Source organism: Sinocyclocheilus anshuiensis, unplaced genomic scaffold, assembly GCF_001515605.1.
Source record: "Sinocyclocheilus anshuiensis isolate Anshui unplaced genomic scaffold, SAMN03320099.WGS_v1.1 scaffold1762, whole genome shotgun sequence".
Classification (NCBI taxonomy): domain Eukaryota; kingdom Metazoa; phylum Chordata; class Actinopteri; order Cypriniformes; family Cyprinidae; genus Sinocyclocheilus; species Sinocyclocheilus anshuiensis.
The window spans coordinates 408,084-431,348 of record NW_015547656.1 but is presented as its reverse complement, the minus strand read 5'-3'; the positions used below and the strand labels follow the sequence as shown (position 1 = coordinate 431,348).

General features: G+C 36.8%; 1 protein-coding gene and 2 pseudogenes across 1 annotated transcript; all 3 read left to right on the top strand.

Moving 5' to 3' along the window:
• The first annotated feature begins 80 nt into the window (after positions 1-80).
• On the top strand, positions 81-2,398 carry LOC107702154 (early growth response protein 1-B-like). The gene is made up of 2 exons (XM_016504395.1): positions 81-449; positions 664-2,398. Exons 1-2 carry the CDS (start codon positions 221-223, stop codon positions 1,641-1,643), a joined length of 1,209 nt encoding a protein of 402 aa, XP_016359881.1. The 5' UTR covers positions 81-220; the 3' UTR covers positions 1,644-2,398.
• Positions 2,399-9,046: 6,648 nt separating this feature from the next.
• LOC107702144 (F-box only protein 41-like) lies at positions 9,047-18,510 on the top strand (annotated as a pseudogene).
• A 2,560-nt stretch (positions 18,511-21,070) lies between these two features.
• Positions 21,071-23,265, top strand: part of LOC107702143 (serine/threonine-protein kinase DCLK2-like) — a 21,888-nt pseudogene continuing 19,693 nt past the window's right edge.

The following is a 23,265-nucleotide window of genomic DNA, read 5'->3' as shown; positions in this document are numbered from 1 at the left end:
GCCTGTCATTCACAAACGCGCCTCATTTTTCCGCAATGGTCTTCAGGAAAGTCGCCGCTACGTCACGCCCCTTACCCATTTTCGGAGGGGAACCCCGTCACATCCTCTGCCCATATTTGGGCAAGAGCCGTCCATAGACAGCACACGGCGGGGAATCCTCCTGCCGACGTAGATGAGCGGTGGGCGGAGCCTCGGCGGAGCCGAATGATATAAAAGAGGGATGAGGAATTCCGGTAAACGAATCGACAGAGACCAGAACCTGAAGCAAGCCCAACTAGAAGGGAATCCCAAAGCAGGATTGCCGTTCGGAAATAATTCCTTGTGGATTTTGCGCCATTTTCCCATCGACATCATGCTGAACACCATGGACTTCAGCGCTTTGGATCTGCTTTGCGTTCAAACCATTCCTCTGGAGGGACAATCCGCCGTTCAGAATCAACCTGATGCTGGTGAGCACTGGATTTGATCTTATTCATATTAAATCAGTACATGTTCGAATCATTAACTTCTAATGCACAACCACCGCATCTCTTGATAAATGATCAAATTGCATGCAATGCACAAAATATAATGGAATTTAAAAATGCACTTTTAGTTTGGATTCAGTCCTGATGCAGTGAGTCAGCAGCTTATGTAACGCATCTCTCTCCTCTTTCCTCGCAGCTTGCGGTTTGTTAAAGCCCAAAGCGGAGCCGCTGGACGCCGGTTTCCCCGATTGCTCCAACGATGGCTTTCCGCCGTCCCCGCTCACCTACACCGGCAGCTTCTACACGGAGACCGGGCCGTGCAGCGCAGACGCGCTTCTCAACATCCTCGCGGAGATCGTCGGCATCTCCGACAGCTTCTCCGGAAACTCTCGCGGAAGCGCGCTGTCGCGGCAGGAGTCGCTGTTGTCCACCGGGAGCTCGCTGGGCTCGCCGGAGTCGCTGTGCAACGACTCGTCGGACGAATTCGCGGATGTGAATTTCTGCCCGGCGATCAAGAGCGAGTTTGGCAGCAGCTGCAATGGTGGCGATCTGTTCGATGGCTTCACTTCTCACGAGCCTTCAGACCTGGATGACATCATTGACCTGCTCTCTCCATTGGGTCCCGAGACCGACTCGGTTTTGGACACGTGGATCAAGCAAGAGCCGCTGGAACAAGCGAGCGCGCTGAACTTCATGCCCAACTTCCAGATCCCCGTCACGGCGCATGAAAACAGCCTCTACAGGGCCATCTCGTACCCGTGCGCCACGACCGCGCTCCTGGACTCGCTGCTCGCCACCAACACGCGGAGCGCTAAACCGCGAGCCAGGAAGGGCGCGGCCCGCGAGAAGCCCTTTTCCTGCCCGTTTGAGAACTGCGAGCGCCGCTTCTCCCGCTCTGACGAGCTCACCCGCCACGTCCGCATCCACACCGGCCACAAGCCCTTCCAGTGCCGCGTCTGCCTGCGCTGCTTCAGCCGCAGCGACCATCTCACTACCCACATGCGCACGCACACCGGCGAGAAGCCGTTCTCCTGCGACGTGTGCGGGCGTCGCTTCGCGCGCAGCGACGAGAGGAAGCGGCACGGACGCGTGCATCTCAAGCAGCGCGAGAGGATGCAGCAGAAGACGGAGCTCCTGGCCGCCGCGTGCGCGTTTTCCCTCCCCGGACTCGTGTGAGCGCGAGGAGCGTCCTGTTGGTTCCGTTCTACCCGAAGTTTATGCTCGCGACGCAGCTCATGCGCCAGAGCAGCTCTGTGGTCCGAAAACCGCAAGTGGAAGACTCTATAATAAAGCCTGAAGCGAGCTTGGCATGCGAGTGAAAGCTTAAAAACTCATTGTCTGCAAAGCCAGACGTGTTTCAGCACTTCCAGTGGACAGCACCTCAAAGTTTCAACTGTTGAAGTCGCACAAAACCATGTTTTTCTACCTGCGCTGACGTCGAGAACGTTGATCACTCAAACCTCAGATGTTGTTTCTGAAACGTCCTGCATGTCTTGATGTGAACGTGTACTTGTTGTTTCACACTGCTGGCATGCGGCACACGTTGCATTTTGATACATCACTTTATAAAGCACACGAAAAGAGCTCTATATATTTGTACGTTATCGACTGTAATTTTGTATCGTCGATTTTCAAGAGAGTATACGAAGAATCTATCTTATAGATTTTCATAAGTGACTGTATTCCACTTTCGACAGTAGAATGTGTTTGGTTTGGTTCTTGGGAACCTGAAGCGCTAGAATATTTCAAACTTCAACATCGTAGTTGAGTTGCAGTAGCACACTTGGATGTGCAGATCGGCCTCTGGATTCTCCGGAGGTCGTTTCGATATTATTGTCTTTTTGCCTTTGAAAACTGTTCTCGTGCAATGACACGCTGTTAAACGCCTTGTGAATATTTGAGGCTACTGAATGTTTCAAATAAAACTTTATTTACTGACATCATTCCGAGTCTTTAATGATTATGTAAACACACATCCATACACTACATCATCAGACTACTACTAACTACTCACTATTTACTAGTGCCAATTTCCATATTGTACAATAATAGTAAATTTATTAAAATAATAATAATATTAATAAAAATTAAATAAGCATGTCCCAACTTCTGGTGTATAAGCCAAACATAATAAAAACTTGAACATATAGATGCAATAATAAATCTTTTTTATTTTGTACTTTTCCTATATTTTAGTAATTCAACAAATCTTTGGATTAAAAATTCATACAGTTAATAAAATAAAATAAAAACGTCTGTAAAAACTGAAAATTTTATTTTTATATAGTACTTTTCCTATACTGTAGTAATTAAACAAATCATTTGATTAAAAGATCATACAGGCAATAAACTAAATGCATATATAAATACATAAATATAATAAATAAATAAATATATAAAGTTTGTCATTGTCACTGCGAAAAAAAAATAAGAATAAATTGTTTATATATATATGACTTTTCCTAAATTTAGTAATTCAACAAACTCAAATTTCGTGCAATAAAATAAACATAATTAAACAAAATATATTTTCGAATTTTAAAAATACTGAAAAATATTTTATACTGTATTTTTCCTATATTGTAGTAATTGAACAAATGAGAGAATTCAGATTTCATACAACCAAACAATAAATAAACAAATAAGTTCGTTTTTTATACTGTAAAAAAAACGGTGAAAAATAATTTGATGCTGTAGTTTTTATGTATTGTAGTAATTAAACAAGTACTTTAACTTTAATACATGTAATCGTTCGTAATTACCTTGAAAAATAAAGTGTTATTTCCTTTCCATTTGGTCGTTTTCACATTAACGACATGTCAGTCTAGCGCCATCTATTGGTGGACAATGAAATACCTCACCTTTCTCTCTCTCTCTCTCTCACACACACACACACTCTCTCACACACTCTCACACACACACTCACAAACAAAGCCAAAACCTAGATATTTTAGGCAATATAGAAATCCTGGCCAAGACGCGTCCTGGGAAAATGGCACGTATGGTCACCCTAATATATATATTGTAACATAACTCATGTAACCTGCTGAAAGCAGTTTAGGCCAACAAAACCACATCAATGTGTATTCAAAAATTGCAAAGAAGAAGGTTGTACTTCTGAGGGGTGGCATTGATCAGGCTCATCCTGCTGTCTGTCACACGCATGGGCATCTCAGAATATCTACTGCTGGGTCGCCGACTCATTTTGACCTTTATAAACACCCCCTTCACACATAGGACAGATAAATGACATTATTACCTTATTATACTGATAACATTCAAGATTCGAGAGAGCTTTAACTATTGTCTATTAACTATAGCATGAATGTGTAAAAACAAAAGTACGCAGATACACTAAATACTTGACATTTTTCAAAGCAAAACTATACTGTAATTATACTGTGCCTAATATGTTAGCAATATAAATGTGTAGCTTGTTTACACGTGTGGAAAATAAGCAATAAACACACACACACACACACACACACACACACACACACACACAGGGAGAGAACCTAGTGACAGTATATCAACTCACTCCATGTAATATTTATATATTGTATACAAAAATTAGCGTATATGATCTCTTATATCTCAAAGATACTGCATTCAAACATATTTCATCACATATTTAATGTATTATAATTATGGACACAACTGCAGCGTATTTTAATCAAACCAGTTGTTCTCAACACATCGGCGGACCTTCAGCACCACGAGTGCGTGGACAGCGCAGCTCGCTCGACGCGGCGTAACGCGCGCGCCCCCACATTAATGCATTTTTCCTACCGCTCTATTTCACGCTCCTCGTGCAGTCCGTTCCTCCCAGACCGGGAGTGACGTCAGAGGCGACCGGAGCGGCTGCTCGTGCTCGATGAAGTCGAGTTCAGCGGGTCTGTGGAAGACAAGACGGAGTGAAGTCAGGACGCGCCAGACGTCTGGGAAGCTGGAGAACCGGTGGGTTTGCGTGCATGAAAACTAACAGTAATATTGACCTGCTTAATGATGCACGGTCATTTGAATAAATGCTTATGGATGATGCACGTGAGGATGCTGGGCTGGGTCGCGTGACTCACATGCATTCCGATACAAGACCAGACCGAATTGATGCACTTTCACTGGGTCACTTCTGTGGCGCGTGTAGATGTTTCTCTCAATAATAACTGCATCATAAAACATGTAAACGAGAAAGCATCAGCAGAAGACTGTGCATTTGTATAATCGATGCACACATGAATTTTTCTAGACTGTATTTCATCCTCGCGGTCTTGATGGAGCTTTACTCGGACCGCAGCTTTTGTCTTCATCATATTCATGCGGAAATAACGCGGGGCGCGCGCAGGGTCATGCGTGAAGAATCTCTCTTACATCATTTCTTGAGTGTGCATTTGAACTGGTTAAAATTATGCTGAAAACAGAATTTACACTGGACTGACATTAAAAATTCTTAGTTAACTAACTAATCACTCATATTTATTTCCTGATAATGTGCATAATAGTTTTTTTCTCTACTAATTAGACTTCTAAAAATTCACTACAGAAAAAAACAGGTAACAGTCATTAAAATTAAAATATTTTTATTAATCAAGGATGCATTAAATTGTAAAAAGGGACAATAGAGACATTTATAGTGTAACAAAAGATTCTATTTCAAATAAATGCTGTTCTTCTGAATTTTCTATTCATCTGTGAATCCTGAAAAATAAAATGCATCACAGTTTCCACAAAATATTGTGCAGCACAACTGTTTTCAACATTGATAATAATCAGAAATGTTTGTTGAGCAGCAAATCAGCATATTAGAATGATTTCTGAAGATCATGTGACACTGAAGACTGGAGTAATGATGCTGAAAATACAGCTGCGCATCACAGAAATACATCACAGTTTAACAGATATTCACATAGAAAACAGCTGTTTTAAAATCTAATAATATTTCAGAATTTTTACAGTATTTTTGATCAAATAAATGCAGCCTCAGTGAGCAGAAGAGACTTCTTTCAGAAACAAAAAATCTTACCAGCCCCAAATTTTAAACTGTAATGTGTATTAAATGTATTAGAGCATTTTGGGAAGTATATTTTCACCATTATCCATAAAACAAAAGTTAATTCATTAAATATAATGAAATATATTTTTGATTAGATTTCAAAATATAAGTCACACACACACACACACACACACACACGGCCAGATGGAGAGACAATTACTGTATACTTGATATCCTAGTAGACATATATTAGATGAAGTAAAGAACAAGCAGGAAAGAGAGAGACATTGAAATATAGGTGGCACCATTGCTATATAGAGCACATGATTTATTTAAACAAGTGTGAGACTGAACAAATACATACCTTAAAACAATACAGGGTAGTCCTGGGACTCTAAACAAGATCAAACATGATCACAGGAGAACAAAAACAACACTTTATACTCGTATATACTGTGCATTATATAAGTGTAAGATGAGATGGATGAGTCTAGTGGTGCGTTCTTTTGATCAGCATGTAACGCTTCAAATCCAGCAGAGCATTGTTTTTAGATTAGATTCAACTTTATTGTCATTGAGCAGAGTACAAGTACAGAGCCAATGAAATGCAGTTAGCATCTAGTCAGAAGTGCAAACAGCCAATGTATATAAATAAGCGTAAATATGCGTGTATAAATATATATATATATATAGATACAACTATTTGAAAATCTGGAATCTGAGGGTGCCAAAAAATCACAATACTGAGAAAATCGCCTTTAAAGTTGTCCAAATGAATTTCTTAGCAATGCTTTTAGCAAAGTGTTGCTATATTTACAGTAGGACATTTACAAAATAACTTCATGGAACATGATCTTTACTTAATATCCTAATGATTTTTGGCATAAAATAAATATTGATAATTTTGACCCATACAATGTATTGTTGGCTATTGCTACAAATATATCTGAAAGTGAAAAGTGAAAGTGACGTGACATGTGGCCAAGTATGGTGACCCATACTATTACTATTGGAGTATTGTGCTCCAGGGTCACAAATATAAAAATCTTAATATATAGAAGGAAATCAGAATGCATAGAAGTCAATCTGAATATAGTTATAAGTCTGGATATATAATTGTAAATTGCAATATATAGATACAAAACTGAATATATATATATGTATATATGTATATATATATATATATATATATGTGTGTGTGTCTGTGTGTGTGTGTGTGTGTGTTTGTGTGCATAATAAACATTTATGAGGGACAGGTGCAGGTGCAGAGACCAGCTCAATGCAGTTGTCTATGAAATATGGTACAAGATGCAATCTAAAGTTACATTAATATAGTGCAATGTGAATACAGTACAGTAGGGTACAAGTGAGAAGTATAAAACAAGAAGGTGCATTATTCAGAATGAGGTATTTACAAATATATAAACATACAGTAATTCACAATATCAGTGCAATGGGCATCATGAGGTAGAATGTACAAAGGAATGTGCAACAATAATAACAGATGATGCTGTACAGTTTTTATTTGTAATTTTTTTTATAAATAGTATTAGCTGGGCCGAGTAGGATAGAGTGTTCAGCGGTTACATTTTTAATTTAGTAGGCTGACAGCCAAGGGAAAGAAACGGTTCCTGAGTCTGCTGGTTCAACAGCGAAGACTCCTATAACTATAAATCCTATTTAGGTGAATCATAATGGCAGCAGTGATAAGCATGAACTTATATTTTATGGAAGAGCAGCTGACATTTTGCTCCATGGGATTGGGGGTAGATGATTACAGAAATATCAACTGAAAGCACAGAGACTCAATATCAGTAGATGAGGTGCACACTTAAATGACAAACAAATGCACATACTCACCACGAGTTACCTGCTTACTGCTGCTCACCAGTGTCTTACCTATATTACATCACTTCCTGTGAGAACACACACACACACACACACACACACACACACACAGAAGAATATGTTCATATACTGTGTTAATATGAATTACCAATAGATGATGGAAGGAGGACACAGAAATGAGACACCTCACCTTTAGATTCGTATGTATAACAAACAGATACATTTTGACAACTTAGAAGCACTTCAAACAGGCAAAAAATCATGTTGTGATGGAAACCAGTGCATTTATTATTGATTGAATGAAACTTAAGTTATCATCCCTTTTGTTCCTTTTTTCTTTTGCAGGTGCGATAATGCTGCAAGAACCTGTTTTGGACTGAAAAGCTCCTGAAATGCCACAGAAGACACTGAATCACCCCTAAAATGCCCCAAAGTTACTGAAACGCCCTGAAACACTTCTCAAATACCCCTAAAAAGTTACTGAAATGTCCTTGAAATGCCCAAAAGACTTCTAAAAACAGCCCTAAAATGCTTCTAAAGTTACTGAAAGATAGAAGATACTGAAATGCCCCTTAAACACTCCTAAAAGTTACTGAAATGTCCTTGAAATGCCCAAAGACTTCTAAAAACAGCCCTAAAATGCTTCTAAAGTTACTGAAAGATAGAAGATACTGAAATGCCCCTTAAACACTCCTAAAAGTTACTGAAATGCCATTGAAAGACCCCAGAAGATACTAAAACTCCCTGACATGCTTTTGAAATGCCCTAACAACTCTCCTAAAGTTACTGAAACGCCCCTAAATTCTCTTAAAGTTTACTGAAACGCCCTTGAAAATCTCCAGAAGATACTGAATCACCCCTAAAATGCTCCTGAAGTTACTAAAAACCTTTGAAACGTCCAGATACTGAAACACCTTGAAAAACACACTTAAAACACTCCTAATGTTACTGAAATGCCCCAGAAGATATTGAAAAGCCACAAAACACTCCTGAAACACTGCTAAAGTTACTGAAACGTTCCTGATATGTTCTTGAAATGCTCCTAAAGTTCCTGAAAGGTTCTTGAAACATTCATAAAGTTACTGAAACATTCCTGAGACATTCTTGAAAAGCTCCTAAAGTTACTGAAATGTTCCTGATATGTTCTTGAAATGCTCCAAAAGTTCCTGAAACGTTCTTGAAAAGCTCCTAAAGTTACTGAAACGTTCCTGATATATTCGTGAAATGCTCCTAAAGTTCCTGAAACGTTCTTGAAAAGCTCCTAAAGTTACTGAAACGTTCCTGATATATTCGTGAAATGCTCCTAAAGTTCCTGAAACGTTCTTGAAAAGCTCCTAAAGTTACTGAAACGTTCCTGATATGTTCGTGAAATGCTCCCAAAGTTCCTGAAACGTTATTGAAAAGCTCCTAAAGTTACTGAAACGTTCCTGATATATTCGTGAAATGCTCCTAAAGTTCCTGAAACGTTCTTGAAAAGCTCCTAAAGTTACTGAAACGTTCCTGATATGTTCTTGAAATGCTCTTAAAGTTACTGAAATGTTCCTGAAACTTTCTTGAAACACTCCTAAATTTACTGAAACTTTCTTGAAATGCTCCTAAAATTCCTGAAAAGTTCTTGAAACACTCCTAAAGTTACTAAAACATTCCTGAAACGTTTTTGAAATGCTCCTACAGTTCCTGAAACGTTCTTGAAACTTTCTTGAAACGCTCCTAAAGTTCCTGAAAAGTTCCTGAAACTTTCTTGAAACGCTCCTAAAGTTACTGAAACATTCTTGAAACGCACCTAAAGTTACTGAAACATTCCTGAGACGTTCTTAAAAAGCTCCTAATGTTCCTGAAACGTTCCTGAAATGCTCCTGAACTCTGAATGATCTCCCCACTCGTCTCTGGAGTTGTTTTTCGAGCGTGAGAGCACATCGTCGCAGTATGTCAACCAGCACAGAGCTGCCGTTACGCTGCCCGACCTGCGGAGAGGCGTGTGGCTTTGGAGAACACCTGTCCAGCGCCCGCTCCTGCCAGAAACTCTGTCTGACCCCTCGTCGGAGCTCTGAGGGCGGACTCATGTCCCTGTACGCCCAGCGAGAGAGCAAGATCGACCGTCCTCTGCGGCTGGAGCTCCTGGATGCCCTGAGTTTGGCCCGTCCACTCCGAAAGATTCTCATTCAGAGGGACTTGCCCTCGTCTCTGTCTCCAGTGCTGGCGGTTGCCATGAGCTCCAGAGCCGCAGAGGCGGAGGCAGACGCCGGACACGCTGTGGCCCAGCTGGGAGTGCCATGGCTGGGCAGGCTGGCACTGGAGGCCCGGCTTCAGCAGTTGGCGCTGGAGGTGCAGGAGCGTGTGTCGCTCAAACTGGAGATGCTGCAGGACGAGGTGCAGCGGAGGAGCGTGGAGGTGAGGCGGGCCAGGAGAGAGAGCGAGTGCATGCACAGAGAGAAGCGTCATGCGGAGGAGCGGGCGGCCGAACTGGAGCGGCAGGTGGACATTTCCGTGGAGATGCTGGCCAGCCTCAGATACGAGCTGAGAGAGAGAGATGAACAACTGCGGCGCAAGCAACAGTGAGTGTTTGTGTTGAGATCAGAGATGCACTGAAATGACAGTAACTGAAGATATTCGTCTGAAATAGCCCAAAAAATAAAAATAAATTCAGTTTCAGACGTTTTGGAGGGTCAAAATCACTGACCGGTGTTTAATTAATTTCTCTGATGGCGCATTTTGACCATGTCAATGTTTATTTCATGCACACAACGTGAATTAACTACTATAAAGGTCACTATTATACTACTATAAACTTGTCAGCTAGGGGTGGGAATCTGTAGGTACCTCAAGACAAGGTTGCCAGGTCTGCGTAACAAAAACAGCCCAATTGCTACTCAAAGCTATCCCAATCACGTTCCGGGGGAAATCGTATTCTGGGGAAGTTCCCCTTGGACAAAATCGCATTCCATGGATCGTTTCAACCCAGGGACTAAAAAAAAACAATCCGCAGCAACAGTGCAAAAGTAGCCCAACTGTCAAGACTTCCTCAAGATCTGAAGAAAAATTTATCTCAGAATTGATTCTGATTCAGAATCGTTAAAGAGAAAGATGCAATGTATCAGAGAATGCATTTTTTTGTCTCCCGCCATTAATGTCAGCACTGTGGACGTATCAAAATGATCCTAGATCAGTGTCCCGGCTGACAAATATATGATCTAAGAATGTTTTGCACGTTCCAATTCAAATGTTAATGTTCAAAACGTTGAACGTTTAAATGTTGAACAAAGGAACGATCCTTTTTTATCATTTTGCAAATATTACAGGAAAGTTACTTTTGAATGTTCTCTGAACATTCTGAAACATGTAGTAACATTTTTAAAAATGTCAGACGAGCATCCAACTAAAATGTTTTAGAAGAAGCATCCCATGAACAATGTATAAATAACGTTCTGAGAACATTTTTAAAGAACGTTGAACGTTCTATTAACGTTATTGGAAGAATGTTTATTCATAACTTTGAGAAAACCTTGGCGGAACGTTCCCTGTTAGCTGGGATGTGAAACATCGATTACCCAAATTGAATTACCGCATTTTTTCATCATTTTCAATTTTGGAGCTTCTGATTGGCATTTTTGATTGGCATAATTTTCAGTTTTGATTTTCATCTAAATAAAAATGTTACTTTTGGTTTGTGTGTGAATGTTTTAACATGTGTGTGTGTGTGTGTGTGTGTGTGTGTGTGTGTTTTAGGGAAGTGTGTGATCTGGACAGGTTTGTGAGGGACACGGCGCTCCAGGAAGCCACTGCAAAGATCCATCTGCAGTGCTTCATCGAGGACCTTCTGGAGAGAGCGGAGAGAGCCGAGACGCAGCTGCAGAACCTCTGCGATGATGTCACTTCCCCTCACAGACACCTGGCAGGAAGCAGAGCGTCAGGCTACCAGGTACAGAGAGCCCGTTTCCAGATGAACTCTTACTGGACTGAAGCAGCTCAGCTTTACTTGATTCTCCATCAATCATGTTCTCCAGAACATCTCACATCTTCTGAGGAGCCTTTATTTCTTCAGCTCTCAATCACTGCATTATATGTTTGGAGCATTTCAATCTCATCTTACTAAGATTACTGGAGATATAGAGTGACGACTGGTATTTCTCATATATCAGCAGTGGATGTGTTTGTGTGTTTGACAGAGGAGTTACAGCGTGTCTGGGATGAGCAGGAGATCTTCTCATCTGTCTGATCACAGAGCCGCTCAACACTACAGGTACATTACTGAACATGCACATGTGAATCACATCTGTTCAAACGCCTCAACATATTTAACAGGATATTGTCTATAAATGGGTCGTATCATGGAATTAATGAGAAATAAGAGTCTCATGTAGTTATCATTGAGATACTATTATAGCTTTTTCATATTTTGAATTAGTTGTCATTTTTGTATTTTCATTTTAATTTTAGTTCAAGTTTTATTAAGTAAAGATTTCTATTGATTGATTGATTTTTGTAAATATGTCAAAAGTCATTTTTGTTTTAGTTATTTTACTACATCCATTTAAAATAAATGACAATGAGAAATGTTGCCTTGGCAACTATCTTTTTTTTTTTTATATATTTAATATAATTTTTTTATTTCAATTAACATTTATTTTATTTATTTATTAAAAGTAAAAAGTTTTATGGTTTTAGTTTTAGTTAACTATAAAACCCCTGGTCTCATAATTTATGTGCAGTGTTATTTTAGTATTTTTAATATATTATAGATTTCAATAATATTCAGCTTTTATTTTTATATTTGTAGTTTTCATTTCAGTTTTTGTTGTACTTTTAGTGATTGTGTTGTCTTTTGCTATTTTTTAATTAGTTTTTGTTTTATTAAAATATTACTATTTAGGTTTTAATTTTACTGCTTCAACTTCAACTTTTTTTTTAGTTAGTTGCCAAAGCAACATTGCTGTTTTTTGTTTCAAATGTGATGTGATCTGCTGCAGTAATGATGTGGTTTGTGACTGACGTGTCTGAGGTTCGAGCGGAGGCCGCGCACGCTGTCGGTGGGCTCGGGCGGCTGTGAGGGTCACTGGGACAGACAGCAGTATCAGCATGTGTTGTGTGGAGCTATCGAGGGGCCGTGGCTGATCCAACACACACACACTGACGCCGATTCAGACCACTGGTCACTTTACACCTCAGAATCACAGGACGACACACAGCAACCCACTGGATACAGGACCTACAGCTGCATGGGTACAAAAAACACTCACAAAATCACACACACTCATACACACACACACACAAAAAAAAAATCACACACACACACACACACACACACACACACACACACACAAACACACAAAATCACACACACACACACACACACACACAAAATCACACAAAATCACACACACTCATACACACACACACAAACACAGATCGAACCACTGGAGTCATAGGAGAGACAATCCTGAGAGAAAGTAATACTTTTATTAATCAAGAACGCATTAAATTGCTCAAAAGTGACAGTAAAGACATTTATAATGTAACAAAAGATTTATAACAGCTGTTTTAAATGAGAATAATATTTCACTGTTTTTACAGTATTTTTGATCAAATAAATGCAGCCTTGTTGAGCAGAAGAGACTTTAAAAATTAAAAGACAATTAAAAAAACACAAAAAATCTCACCGACACTAACTTTTGAACACTAGTATATATACACATACAAAATACACATGCAAAATTTACAGTATATATCTATGTTTATTAATTTTTTAAGTTAATGTTTGTTATTTCAAGTAACAAAAATGTATTTAATGTGTGTGTACATATATATATATATATATATATATATATATATATATATATATAGCATCACCTACAATTACAAAGAACTATATTCCTTGAGAAGAACCGATTATTGTGAATTATTGAAATACATGCGTTTACATTTTCTGAAGTAAACGTAATAGATTTTTCCTGTGCAATGATTCCGTGGTGTTGCTATGTGGTTGCTAGGGTGATCTGGATGGTTGCTATGTGGTTGCTAGGGTGTAAAGTGTCTGCTATCTCTCTGTGTTGATGGTGTTGTGATCAGGTCAGGATCTGCACTGGAGTGTGAACAGACCCAGTGAATCAGCTGTGTGTTCGGAGCGTCTGCGGCTCAAAGCGGCACTGTTCTGTGTGTTCACTTATCTGGACACGCACTCGCTGCTCACCGCCGCTGAGGTGTGTGTGTGTGTGTGTGTTAGATATATGACATGAGTGTGTGTTCTGTGTGCTTTAATGTTGAATATTCAGTGTGTGTGTGTGTGTGTGTGTTTCAGGTGTGTAAGGATTGGTGCAGTGTTGCACGTCATCCTGTTGTTTGGACCACAGTAACACTGGAAAACGCACGTGTGTCATCAAAGGCAAGAAAACACACACACACTTGTTTGTTTCCCCATATTAGTGAGGAGATCTCATAGACTTACTTTGTTTTTCTATCAGGTTGATGCTGTTATCCTAACAGCACTTTTTTTTTTTTTTTAAGAAATTCAGACCATTATTCATTAAGGATGCGTTAAATTGATCAAAAGTGACAGTAAAGACATTTGGGTCAAAGAACTACATAAATGAAGAAGAAAGCCAAAATATGAAATGCCATCGATGTATATTTACGGAGTGATCTGCTATTTTGTAGATGGGGTCAAAATGACCATTTTCACTTGAGATTTGGAGGTACGTTTTACACACTTGCTTTGATAGGGAAACAAGCTACATTTCTAGTTTAAGCATTTGTTCTTCAGACATTTGTCTTTAAATACAACAGGTATCATCTGAATGCAAAGTGACCCACATTTGACTTTCGATCACTGAAAATGGGTAAAATTCAACAATTTGGACTTAGAGCCACATTGAGATCCCCATATCTCTGGGTGTGAACCATACAGGACTTTAAATATAAAGATACCAATAGAAAAGTTAGATAATAACTAGAATCTAAAATCTTGCTGAGACATTTTTAATACTTCTTGAGTTACAGACATGCAAACTTTTGAAAAATGTATATTTATGGCACTCAGACAGGTATGATTTTGCAAAGAGGGAAACCAGATACATTTCTAGTTTAAGCATTATTTGTTCTTCAGACATTTGTCTTTAAAAGAAAAAAGTATCATCTATGTAAAATTTTTGACCACTAAATATAAATACATTTTAACAATGTGCACATGGAGCCACTTTGAGATCCCTATATCTCTGGCAATGAATCTTACAGGGCCTTAAAAATTAAGATGCTAAAGGAAAAGTTTGTTAAGAACCAAAATCTAAAAGGATATTAAGATATCTTTAACACTTCTTGAGTTACACCAATGCAAACTTTGGAGAAAAACACACAAAAACAACTTTTTTCCTAGTTTTGAACTGTCACCATTGACACACAATGCAACAAAAATTACTAAAGTCAACAGATTTTACTAATAGACTTGTGTGAAAATAATATATCGATGCTGCAATCTTTCTGAAGTCATTTTACTCCCGTGTAATCTGGCTCCGAATCTCATGTGAAAATTGTCATTTTGACCCTCCTCCACAAAACAGTGGATTACTCTGTAAATATACATCTGTGACATTTAGTATTTTGGATTCATCACTAGAAAATCAAACAAATAACCAATCTAAGTAAACACTTTATTTATATGCACAACTTGAATCCACAAATACTTCATCCAACCTAAAGCAAATCTCCCGGTCCTCGTGCACCAGCGAATAATTGCCCAAACAAAACCAGCAAAGCATTTAAATCTGCAAACATCAACAGAAGACAGAAACTCCCATCAGTCTTACCTGTTTAGAAGCTTATTTCCAAATACAGGCCGCAAAGAACTTCTGCCAAAATGGCTTCGTCAGATAACTAAAGCCATAACTAGTACAAAGTCAGCCAGACCACTAGAGGTCACTGTCATCCTGACCTCGAGTGTGTGTGTGTGTGTGTGTGTGTGTGTGTAGTTCCTGATGACTCTTGTCTCAGTGGTGCTGTCAGACTCAGTCTCTCGTTCTTCACAACCTCAAACCTCGATCTCGTGGCAAGAAAGAGAGTAAAGACGAGTATTTACGCAGCACCAGGTAAAACACACAAACACACACACACACATCTCTCACATGACGGTCAGTATACAGTGCTTTAGTAGGGAGTGTGTTGTCAGCTGTGTGTGCGGATCTCTCTGTGTTGAGGGGCGGGCTGGAGGCGGGGCTGGAGGCGGTGCTGAAGTCAGCAGGGCGGAGTCTCGTTGCTCTGCGTGTCTCTCATTGTCCCAACATTCTGACGGACAGATCGCTGTGGCTCTGCGTGTCCCTCATTGTCCCAACATTCTGACGGACAGATCGCTGTGGGTCGTCAGCTGTCACTGTCGCGCGCTGCAGTCGCTCACATACAGGTGACATAAAGAACCGCATGACTCATTATAATAGTGTCCCACATCACACTAATAAATATTAGATATTACATTATTACAATTTTTTAGATTATATATTTACATTATTTATAAAAAGTCTAATATATATATTTTTTATAAAAGTTAATGTAGAATTACCCATACACTGTTTTTATTCCTTTGTTCATTCATTCATTCTTCATATGCAATTTTTTATTATTATTTAATTATTAATTTATTCAGACAGAACAGACAGACAGACAGACAGACAGATAGATAGATAGATTGAATTTTTATGTAATATTTGAATATGAATTCCATTTCTTACATTTGCGTACAGAATTGTGAATATTTGATAAATATTGACTAGGCACATTGAGAATTGAACCACATACATTTACATACTTTTAATTTCAATTATTTCATATCTGTTATTTAATTATATTTGAATTATTATGAATAATTTTCAAAAATCAGTTTAACTTTAAATCTTTAAGAGTATTATTATATATTTCTCATGTAAGGCATGCGGTACTTATGTTTTTAGTAAGTGTTTTATTATAATTATCTTATAATTATAATTATCCATTTATTTATTTAAATGTAAAAACATTTAATTAATTTTTAGTAAGCGTTTTATTTTGTCTTTAATTTAAATTAATTATTTAAATTTTAAATTGTTTTAATTAATTTTTAGTAAGTGTTTTATTTTGTCTTTCATCTAAATTATTTAAATTTTACATTATTATGCTTATATTTTTAGTGTTTCGTTTTAATTGTTATTTTAAATTATTTAAATTTTACATTGTTTTAATTAATTTTTAGTAAGTGTTTTATTTTAATTATCTTTCATTTAAATTATTTATTTAAATTTTACATTATTATGATTTAATTTTTATTGCTTCATTTTAATTGTTTTTATTTTAAATGATTTAAATCCTAAATATGTTATTTATTTATTTATTTATTTAAAATAAATTATTTTAACTTTAAATCAGTACCTGTCTGATTTACGTCTTTATTATTGTTTTAATAGTAATTATGCTATATTTCACATGTAAAGCATGTAGGGCTTTTGTACCTTCAGTATTTTTCAGCACATATTACCCTTTTGGTAAAAGTCAAATAAAAGCTTACTTACCCGCACAGATGATTCTGGTGTTGTTCTGGTGTGTTCAGGAGCGCGTCGGATCCGGCGGGACAAGAGGTGATCTGGGCTCTGGGTGCGGGATGCAGGGACATCACGACGCTGCGCATCGCTCCTCTACTGCCGTGGTGAGGATCCGTCTCTTTAAATCCGTCAGCGCTGATCACATGACCACTGATTTCCCACCTTGGTTTCCTGCAGCCTGCAGCCCAGTCGCTTCAGTAACCGCTGCTTGCAGACGATTGGCCGCTGCTGGCCGAACCTGTGCCGGGTGGGAATGGGCGGGGCCAGCTGCGGCATGCAGGGATTGGCCTCTCTGGGTGAGTGACAGGTGATGCGTGAGTGATGTGAGATCTGACCACGGTTCAGCGTCACTCATGTGTTTCTGCAGTGAGGAACTGTGTGAACCTGTGTGAGCTGGAGCTGGATCACATGAACGAGCTGAACCAGGAGGGAGCGGCGGAGATCTGCAGAGACGGTCTCCAGCAGCTGCACACGCTCAGCTTCATCTCCACACCCGTCACTGCCAGAGCCATACTGCACTTCAGCAGTGAGCATCTCAATTCAGCAAACTGACCCAGTGCTTCATTTGAACTGTTTTTATTTTAAATTCTTTATTTAAATTTTACATCTAATAATTTTTTTTTTTTATATTTATTTTAATTGTACAGTACTATGATTTATTTAAGTTTTAGGTGTTTTATAATTTAATTATTTTTATTTTGAATTTTATATGTAATTATAAATGTTTATGATGTGATTTTAGCAAGTGTTTTTATTATTTTAAAATTATTTACTTATTTTAATTATATATTAATATGATTTATTTAATTTTTAGTAGGTATTTTTATAATTGGTTTTTATTTTAAATTATTTGTTTACATTTTACATTTTTATGCTTTAATTTTCAGTGTTTTATTTTAATAGTTTTTTATTAAAAAATTATCTATTTAATTTATACATTATTATGATTTAATTTTTAGTTAGTGTTTTATTTTTATTGTTTTTATTTTTTAATTTAAATATTTAAATTGTACTTATTTGTAAATTATTTCTTTTAGTCTTTTGTTTCAATTCTTTTTATTTTAAAATTACTTAATTTTTACCTTTTGTGAATTATATAATTTCTTTGTTTTATTTGGATTGATTTTATTATTAGATTTGACATTTTTGTGTATTATTGAATTTTTTGTTTATTTTTACTTTCAAATTATTGACAATTGACTTTTGTGAATTATATAATTTTAAGTAAGTTTGATTTTGATTGTTTTTTATTATTATTTAAATTTTATATTTTATGAATTACTGTTTTTTTTTATTCCTTTTATTTTAAAAGTATTTATTTATTTACATTTTACTATTTTATGATTTAATTAATGTGTTAGACCCTGATCTAGACCATTTCACATATGAAATGAGACATTATTCTCTCATGAGGAGATCGTCAACAACCTACAGGTCAAATCAGAAACCGTCATGAACACACACACACACACCTGATCCAAATCTCATCTAAAAACAATTTAATGAAATAGAAATATTGGATGCATGTGTCTGATTGTAATAAAGTGTATTTTATTTCCTCAGGCGTTGAGAAAGCGGCCGGATCTGAGTGACATCCTACAGATCAGGATAGAGGAACCCTGAGAATCCACACACACACACACACACACACACACTCTCTCTCACACACTCACTCAATCAAACACACACACACACTCAGACACAATTTTATTGTTTTTACATAAAACAAATTATAATGACCACAGACATAAACTTAAACAATGTAAACCCTGTAGGAAAACTTACAAACAACATTAGAATTGTTATATTTTAAATTGATTTAAAATTGATATTTAAGTTTTATTTTGATTGTTATTTTTTAAAATAATTTGTGTGCATTATGATGATTTAATTAATTTTGAATAAGTGTTTTTTAATTATTATTTAAAGTTTACATTTTTGTTATTTAATTTTTAGTAATTATTAATTTTTTTAATATAATAATGTTTTATTATTTTTTTCAATTATACATTATTATTTCATTTTTAGTAAGTGTTTTAATTTAATTATTTTTATTTTTAAATTATTTGTTTTAATTTTTATTTTCAAAATTATTTAACTTTAGCATTTTTTTAATTTTTTATTTCATTTTTAGTGTTTTATTTGAATTGTTTTCATTTTAAAATGATTTCAGTCTAACTCATGCTTACCCATATTTCTATAATTTAGACTAGCAGATCCTCACCATCATTTTTCTCTCGTTTGATTCTGGCATATTTGTTTTTCCCTGCAATTGGTAAATATCACATAATCTTTCCAAATGTTTTAATGTTTTATTTGCATATTTATGATTTAATTCATCATTCATTCATAATTCATTTGCATGTGAAATTTGAAAAATAAGTTCATCTGAACCTAAATCTAATTGCAAGTGAAAACCAGCGAGGGGTGAAAAGAGTCCTGAAGTCTCTAAATATGGACTTTCAGTTTGGAAATGATGAGATCGTGTGGCTTTATTTGATTGGCTGCTCATCAATGACCGCTAATCAACTTTCCTGTGAGCCAAAGTTCAATTATTGTACTTTATAATGCAAATGATAATCCTGAAGATGTGCTGACATGGAAGCAGCTTTCAGACAATCTATGTAATGAGACAGAAATATTACAATCTTCATCAGTGGAGAAAAATATTTCAATATTAAAAGCACATCAATGGAGTTGAATTCCAGCACACTGTGGTATTTATATTTCTTCCTTTTTTCAATGGCACAAAAATAATGAACTATTTAGATGCTCAAAAGCAATCTGATATGTTTCATCTTGTTAAAAAGAGGTTAATATAACAGAAATGACGTGGCATGAAGTGTTTTTGTTTGTGTTTGTTCAGAAGCACATGAAATGCATCAAAGACAGTGTTCTGATCAGCTTTATTAATATCAGATGTGCACATTCATGAAGAGTCTGTGTAGAATTGATTAAACTCCTCTGTGAAGCTTTAGTCAAGTGAAAGTCAGTCGAGGACAAATCAAATAGTTTGAGAACTGTGTGAGAAATCCAGGTGAATATTACCTCATTTAACAAAAACATCAGGGTGCATTTTCATGTACGATGTACTTTACTGGAACAAACTGAAGAGCAAAATAAAGAAAAAAACCTGCGTTTGGTCATTTTTAATGAATGCTCCGTTTTGCATTTATTAACTAAATAAATACTAAGCACTATATCCAGTGCTTTATTTTATTTTTGTTTTACTTGAGTATTCCCATTTTTAATGAATTGTCATCTTTGCATGTATTCACATGCAAATAAATAATAACACAAATAAATACATACATACATAAAGCAAGCAAGCACTGGACAGTGCTTAGTATTTTTGCAATGCTATGAATTGTCATCTTTGCATGTATTCACATGCAAATAAATAATAATACAAATAAATACATACATACATAAAGCAAGCAAGCACTGGACAGTGCTTAGTATTTTTGCAATGCTTTTTTTTTTACTTATTTATTTTAATTTAACATTTTTAACGAATAGTAATTTTTGCATGTCAATAAATAAAGCAAGCAAGCACTGGACAGTGCTTAGTGTTTTTGTAATGTGTTTATTTTTTATGATTTTTTAAAACTTATTTATTTTAATTTGACCATTTTTAATGAATTGTCATGTTTGCATGCATTAAATCAAGCAAGCACTGGACAAGTGCTTAGTGTTTTTGTAATGTTTTTTTTTTTTTACTTATTTATTTTAATTTAACATTTTTAACGAATAGTAATTTTACCATTTTTAATAAATTATAATTTTTTTGCATGCATTAAATAAAATGAAGCACCGTCTGTTTTTTAATTTATGATTTGCACATTGCCAGTTGTAATGTTCAATATGTTTATTTGATTTTTTTTATTTTTGTGTGTATGCATAAATAAATAAATCAAGCGGTGTCCTTTGCTTTATTTAATTTAATTTTAGTTTTAATTCTGAAGTTCAGATTTTCTTAAAAACAGAGAGAGGGTGAGGACGCAGCGGAACCGGTTTATTTCTGACTCAAATAAGGATACAAAAATAAATCTCTTCTTTTTTGAATGTTTTAAAAATAGAAATATCAAAGATCACGTTTCTCCTCAGTGCTGTCACGGCGTTAAGACCGCGCGGAGGAGTCCTAGAAACCGCACGCGCCGCGCTCGTTTAAGGGCGGATCAGTCTGAACGGAATTACGCGGTTGACCGGGATTGTTCAGTTCAGTTCATCCAGGGTTTTTGTTGCACGCAGACAACAGCTGGCGTCCGGACTAATTTATTTCTCAGCCGAGTCATTTTCACGCGCGTTTGAACGCGGAATAAACGCCGGGCGCTGCTTTTGTGTTGATGTAAATGATGCTGTCGACGCGCGCCGTGCGCCCGGTTAACGCGCAGCGGGGAGAGCGTTGTGTCCGCGCGGGCTGATGACAATAGCGAGCAAAGCGGACGATAGAAAAAAAGAAAAAAGAAAGAACGCTTGCGAAGTCGGTTACCGGGAAGGAAAATGTCTCTCAGCAGGAGCATCGAGCTCGAGCACTTCGACGAGCGGGACAAGGCGCACCGCTCCAAACGCGCGGCGGGTTCGGGCTCCCAGCAGGGCTCCCGGGCGAGCAGTCTGGTCCCGAGCCCCGCGCACAGCGCCAGCTGCAGCTTCTACCGGACGCGCACGCTCCAGGCGCTCAGCTCCGAGAAGCGAGCCAAGAAGGTTCGGTTCTACCGGAACGGCGACCGGTACTTCAAGGGTCTGGTGTACGCGGTGTCCGGCGACCGCTTCAGGTCCCTGGACGCGCTGCTGGCCGAGCTGACGCGCGCGCTCGCCGACAGCCTGCACCTGCCGCAAGGTGTGCGCAACATCTACAGCGCGGACGGCGCGAGGAAGATCGCGAGCCTCGAGGATCTCGTGGAAGGTCAGACATTCACGGAAATATCGGCGTGAATTATGACCGTAAAGAAAGGTGAAAGGTTGCAGGTTCGAAGCCCTGTAGTGGTCCACAGAGGTTCGAGGCTCCTCATCTGTCACGTTATACATGCGCTGTAGTGAAATACTACATTTATTATTATATTAATATTAATATGTTGTTTATTTATACATTTAATATATCAATATTACAAATGAAAGAAAAAGCTAATGAAATGTAATATTAATATAATATTACATTATAATAAACGGTATATGACATAATGTTAAAAATATGTATTTATAGTAATACATTTATTGTGTATATAATACATTTTATAATATTTAATGACATGTAGTATATTTAATTAAAATGTATATATTATATATTTTTATTTTAAAATATATTTGGAACATTAAATTGTATTTTAACATCAGTATTACAAATTATTACTGGCACATGAAATATACGCACGCAATTAATAAAACTAAAGGGAGACCTCAAAAATTAAATAAAAAACAAAAATGATTCATTTATTAAATCTAGATTTCGGGGGAACCCAGATGGAGACTAGTTTAAGATGTAACCACTTCCCACTGACTCGTTAGCTGCTTGCAAATCAAGCAGAACCAGCTGGAACATTTGCATTTAGTCATTAAGCAAATACTTTCATCCCATCCCATTATAAGCAATTTATCATAAGAGCCAATAATCCTCACTGCGTCACTGCACTGCAGCTGCAAAAAATGTAAAATTATAATAAATATTTTTAAATGAATTAAAATATAAAATTAAAATAATTTCAAAACAGATGTAAAGTTAAAATAATTATAAACTAAAACAGAACATGTAAAATTAAAATATATATTTTTGAAATAAAAAAATGTTAAATAAAAATAAATGATTTAAAAATAAAAGCAATCAAAATAAAACACTCACAAAAAAATGAGAAATTTTACTTACCTGCGTGTCATGTGACCATTAACCAACATCACCACAAAATAAAAAAAATATATATATATTATATTCTTACCTTAAATACAGTCCCATCATGATATTTGAGCACATTTACCTCCAATTCTAATCACTGCAATATCAACAAGATATCACTATCTTTACAGTAAATGAACAAATGCAAAGTTACAAAGAAAAAACCCTCAAAAATAAAATGTCCAAATGCATTGCAATAATAAGGATTTTGTGGGAAATATTCATGGAAATTGTGACAGTGCATAAAAATCTACTTTAAAAAATTCTTAAATAGGCTTAACCTTTATGCAAAACACAATATCATATATTTTTTTATATTGCAAAAATGAGAATTTTGTGGAAAATTGTGCATGAAAATCTTAAATAGGCATGACTTTTATGCAAAGCAATATCACCTTTGTGTGTGTGTGTGTGTGTGTGTGTGTGTGCGCGCGCAAGTGAGTGTGTGAGTGTGTGTGTGTGTGTGTGTGTGTGTGTGCGAGTGAGTGTGTGTGTGCGTGTGTGCGTTTTTGTGACAAA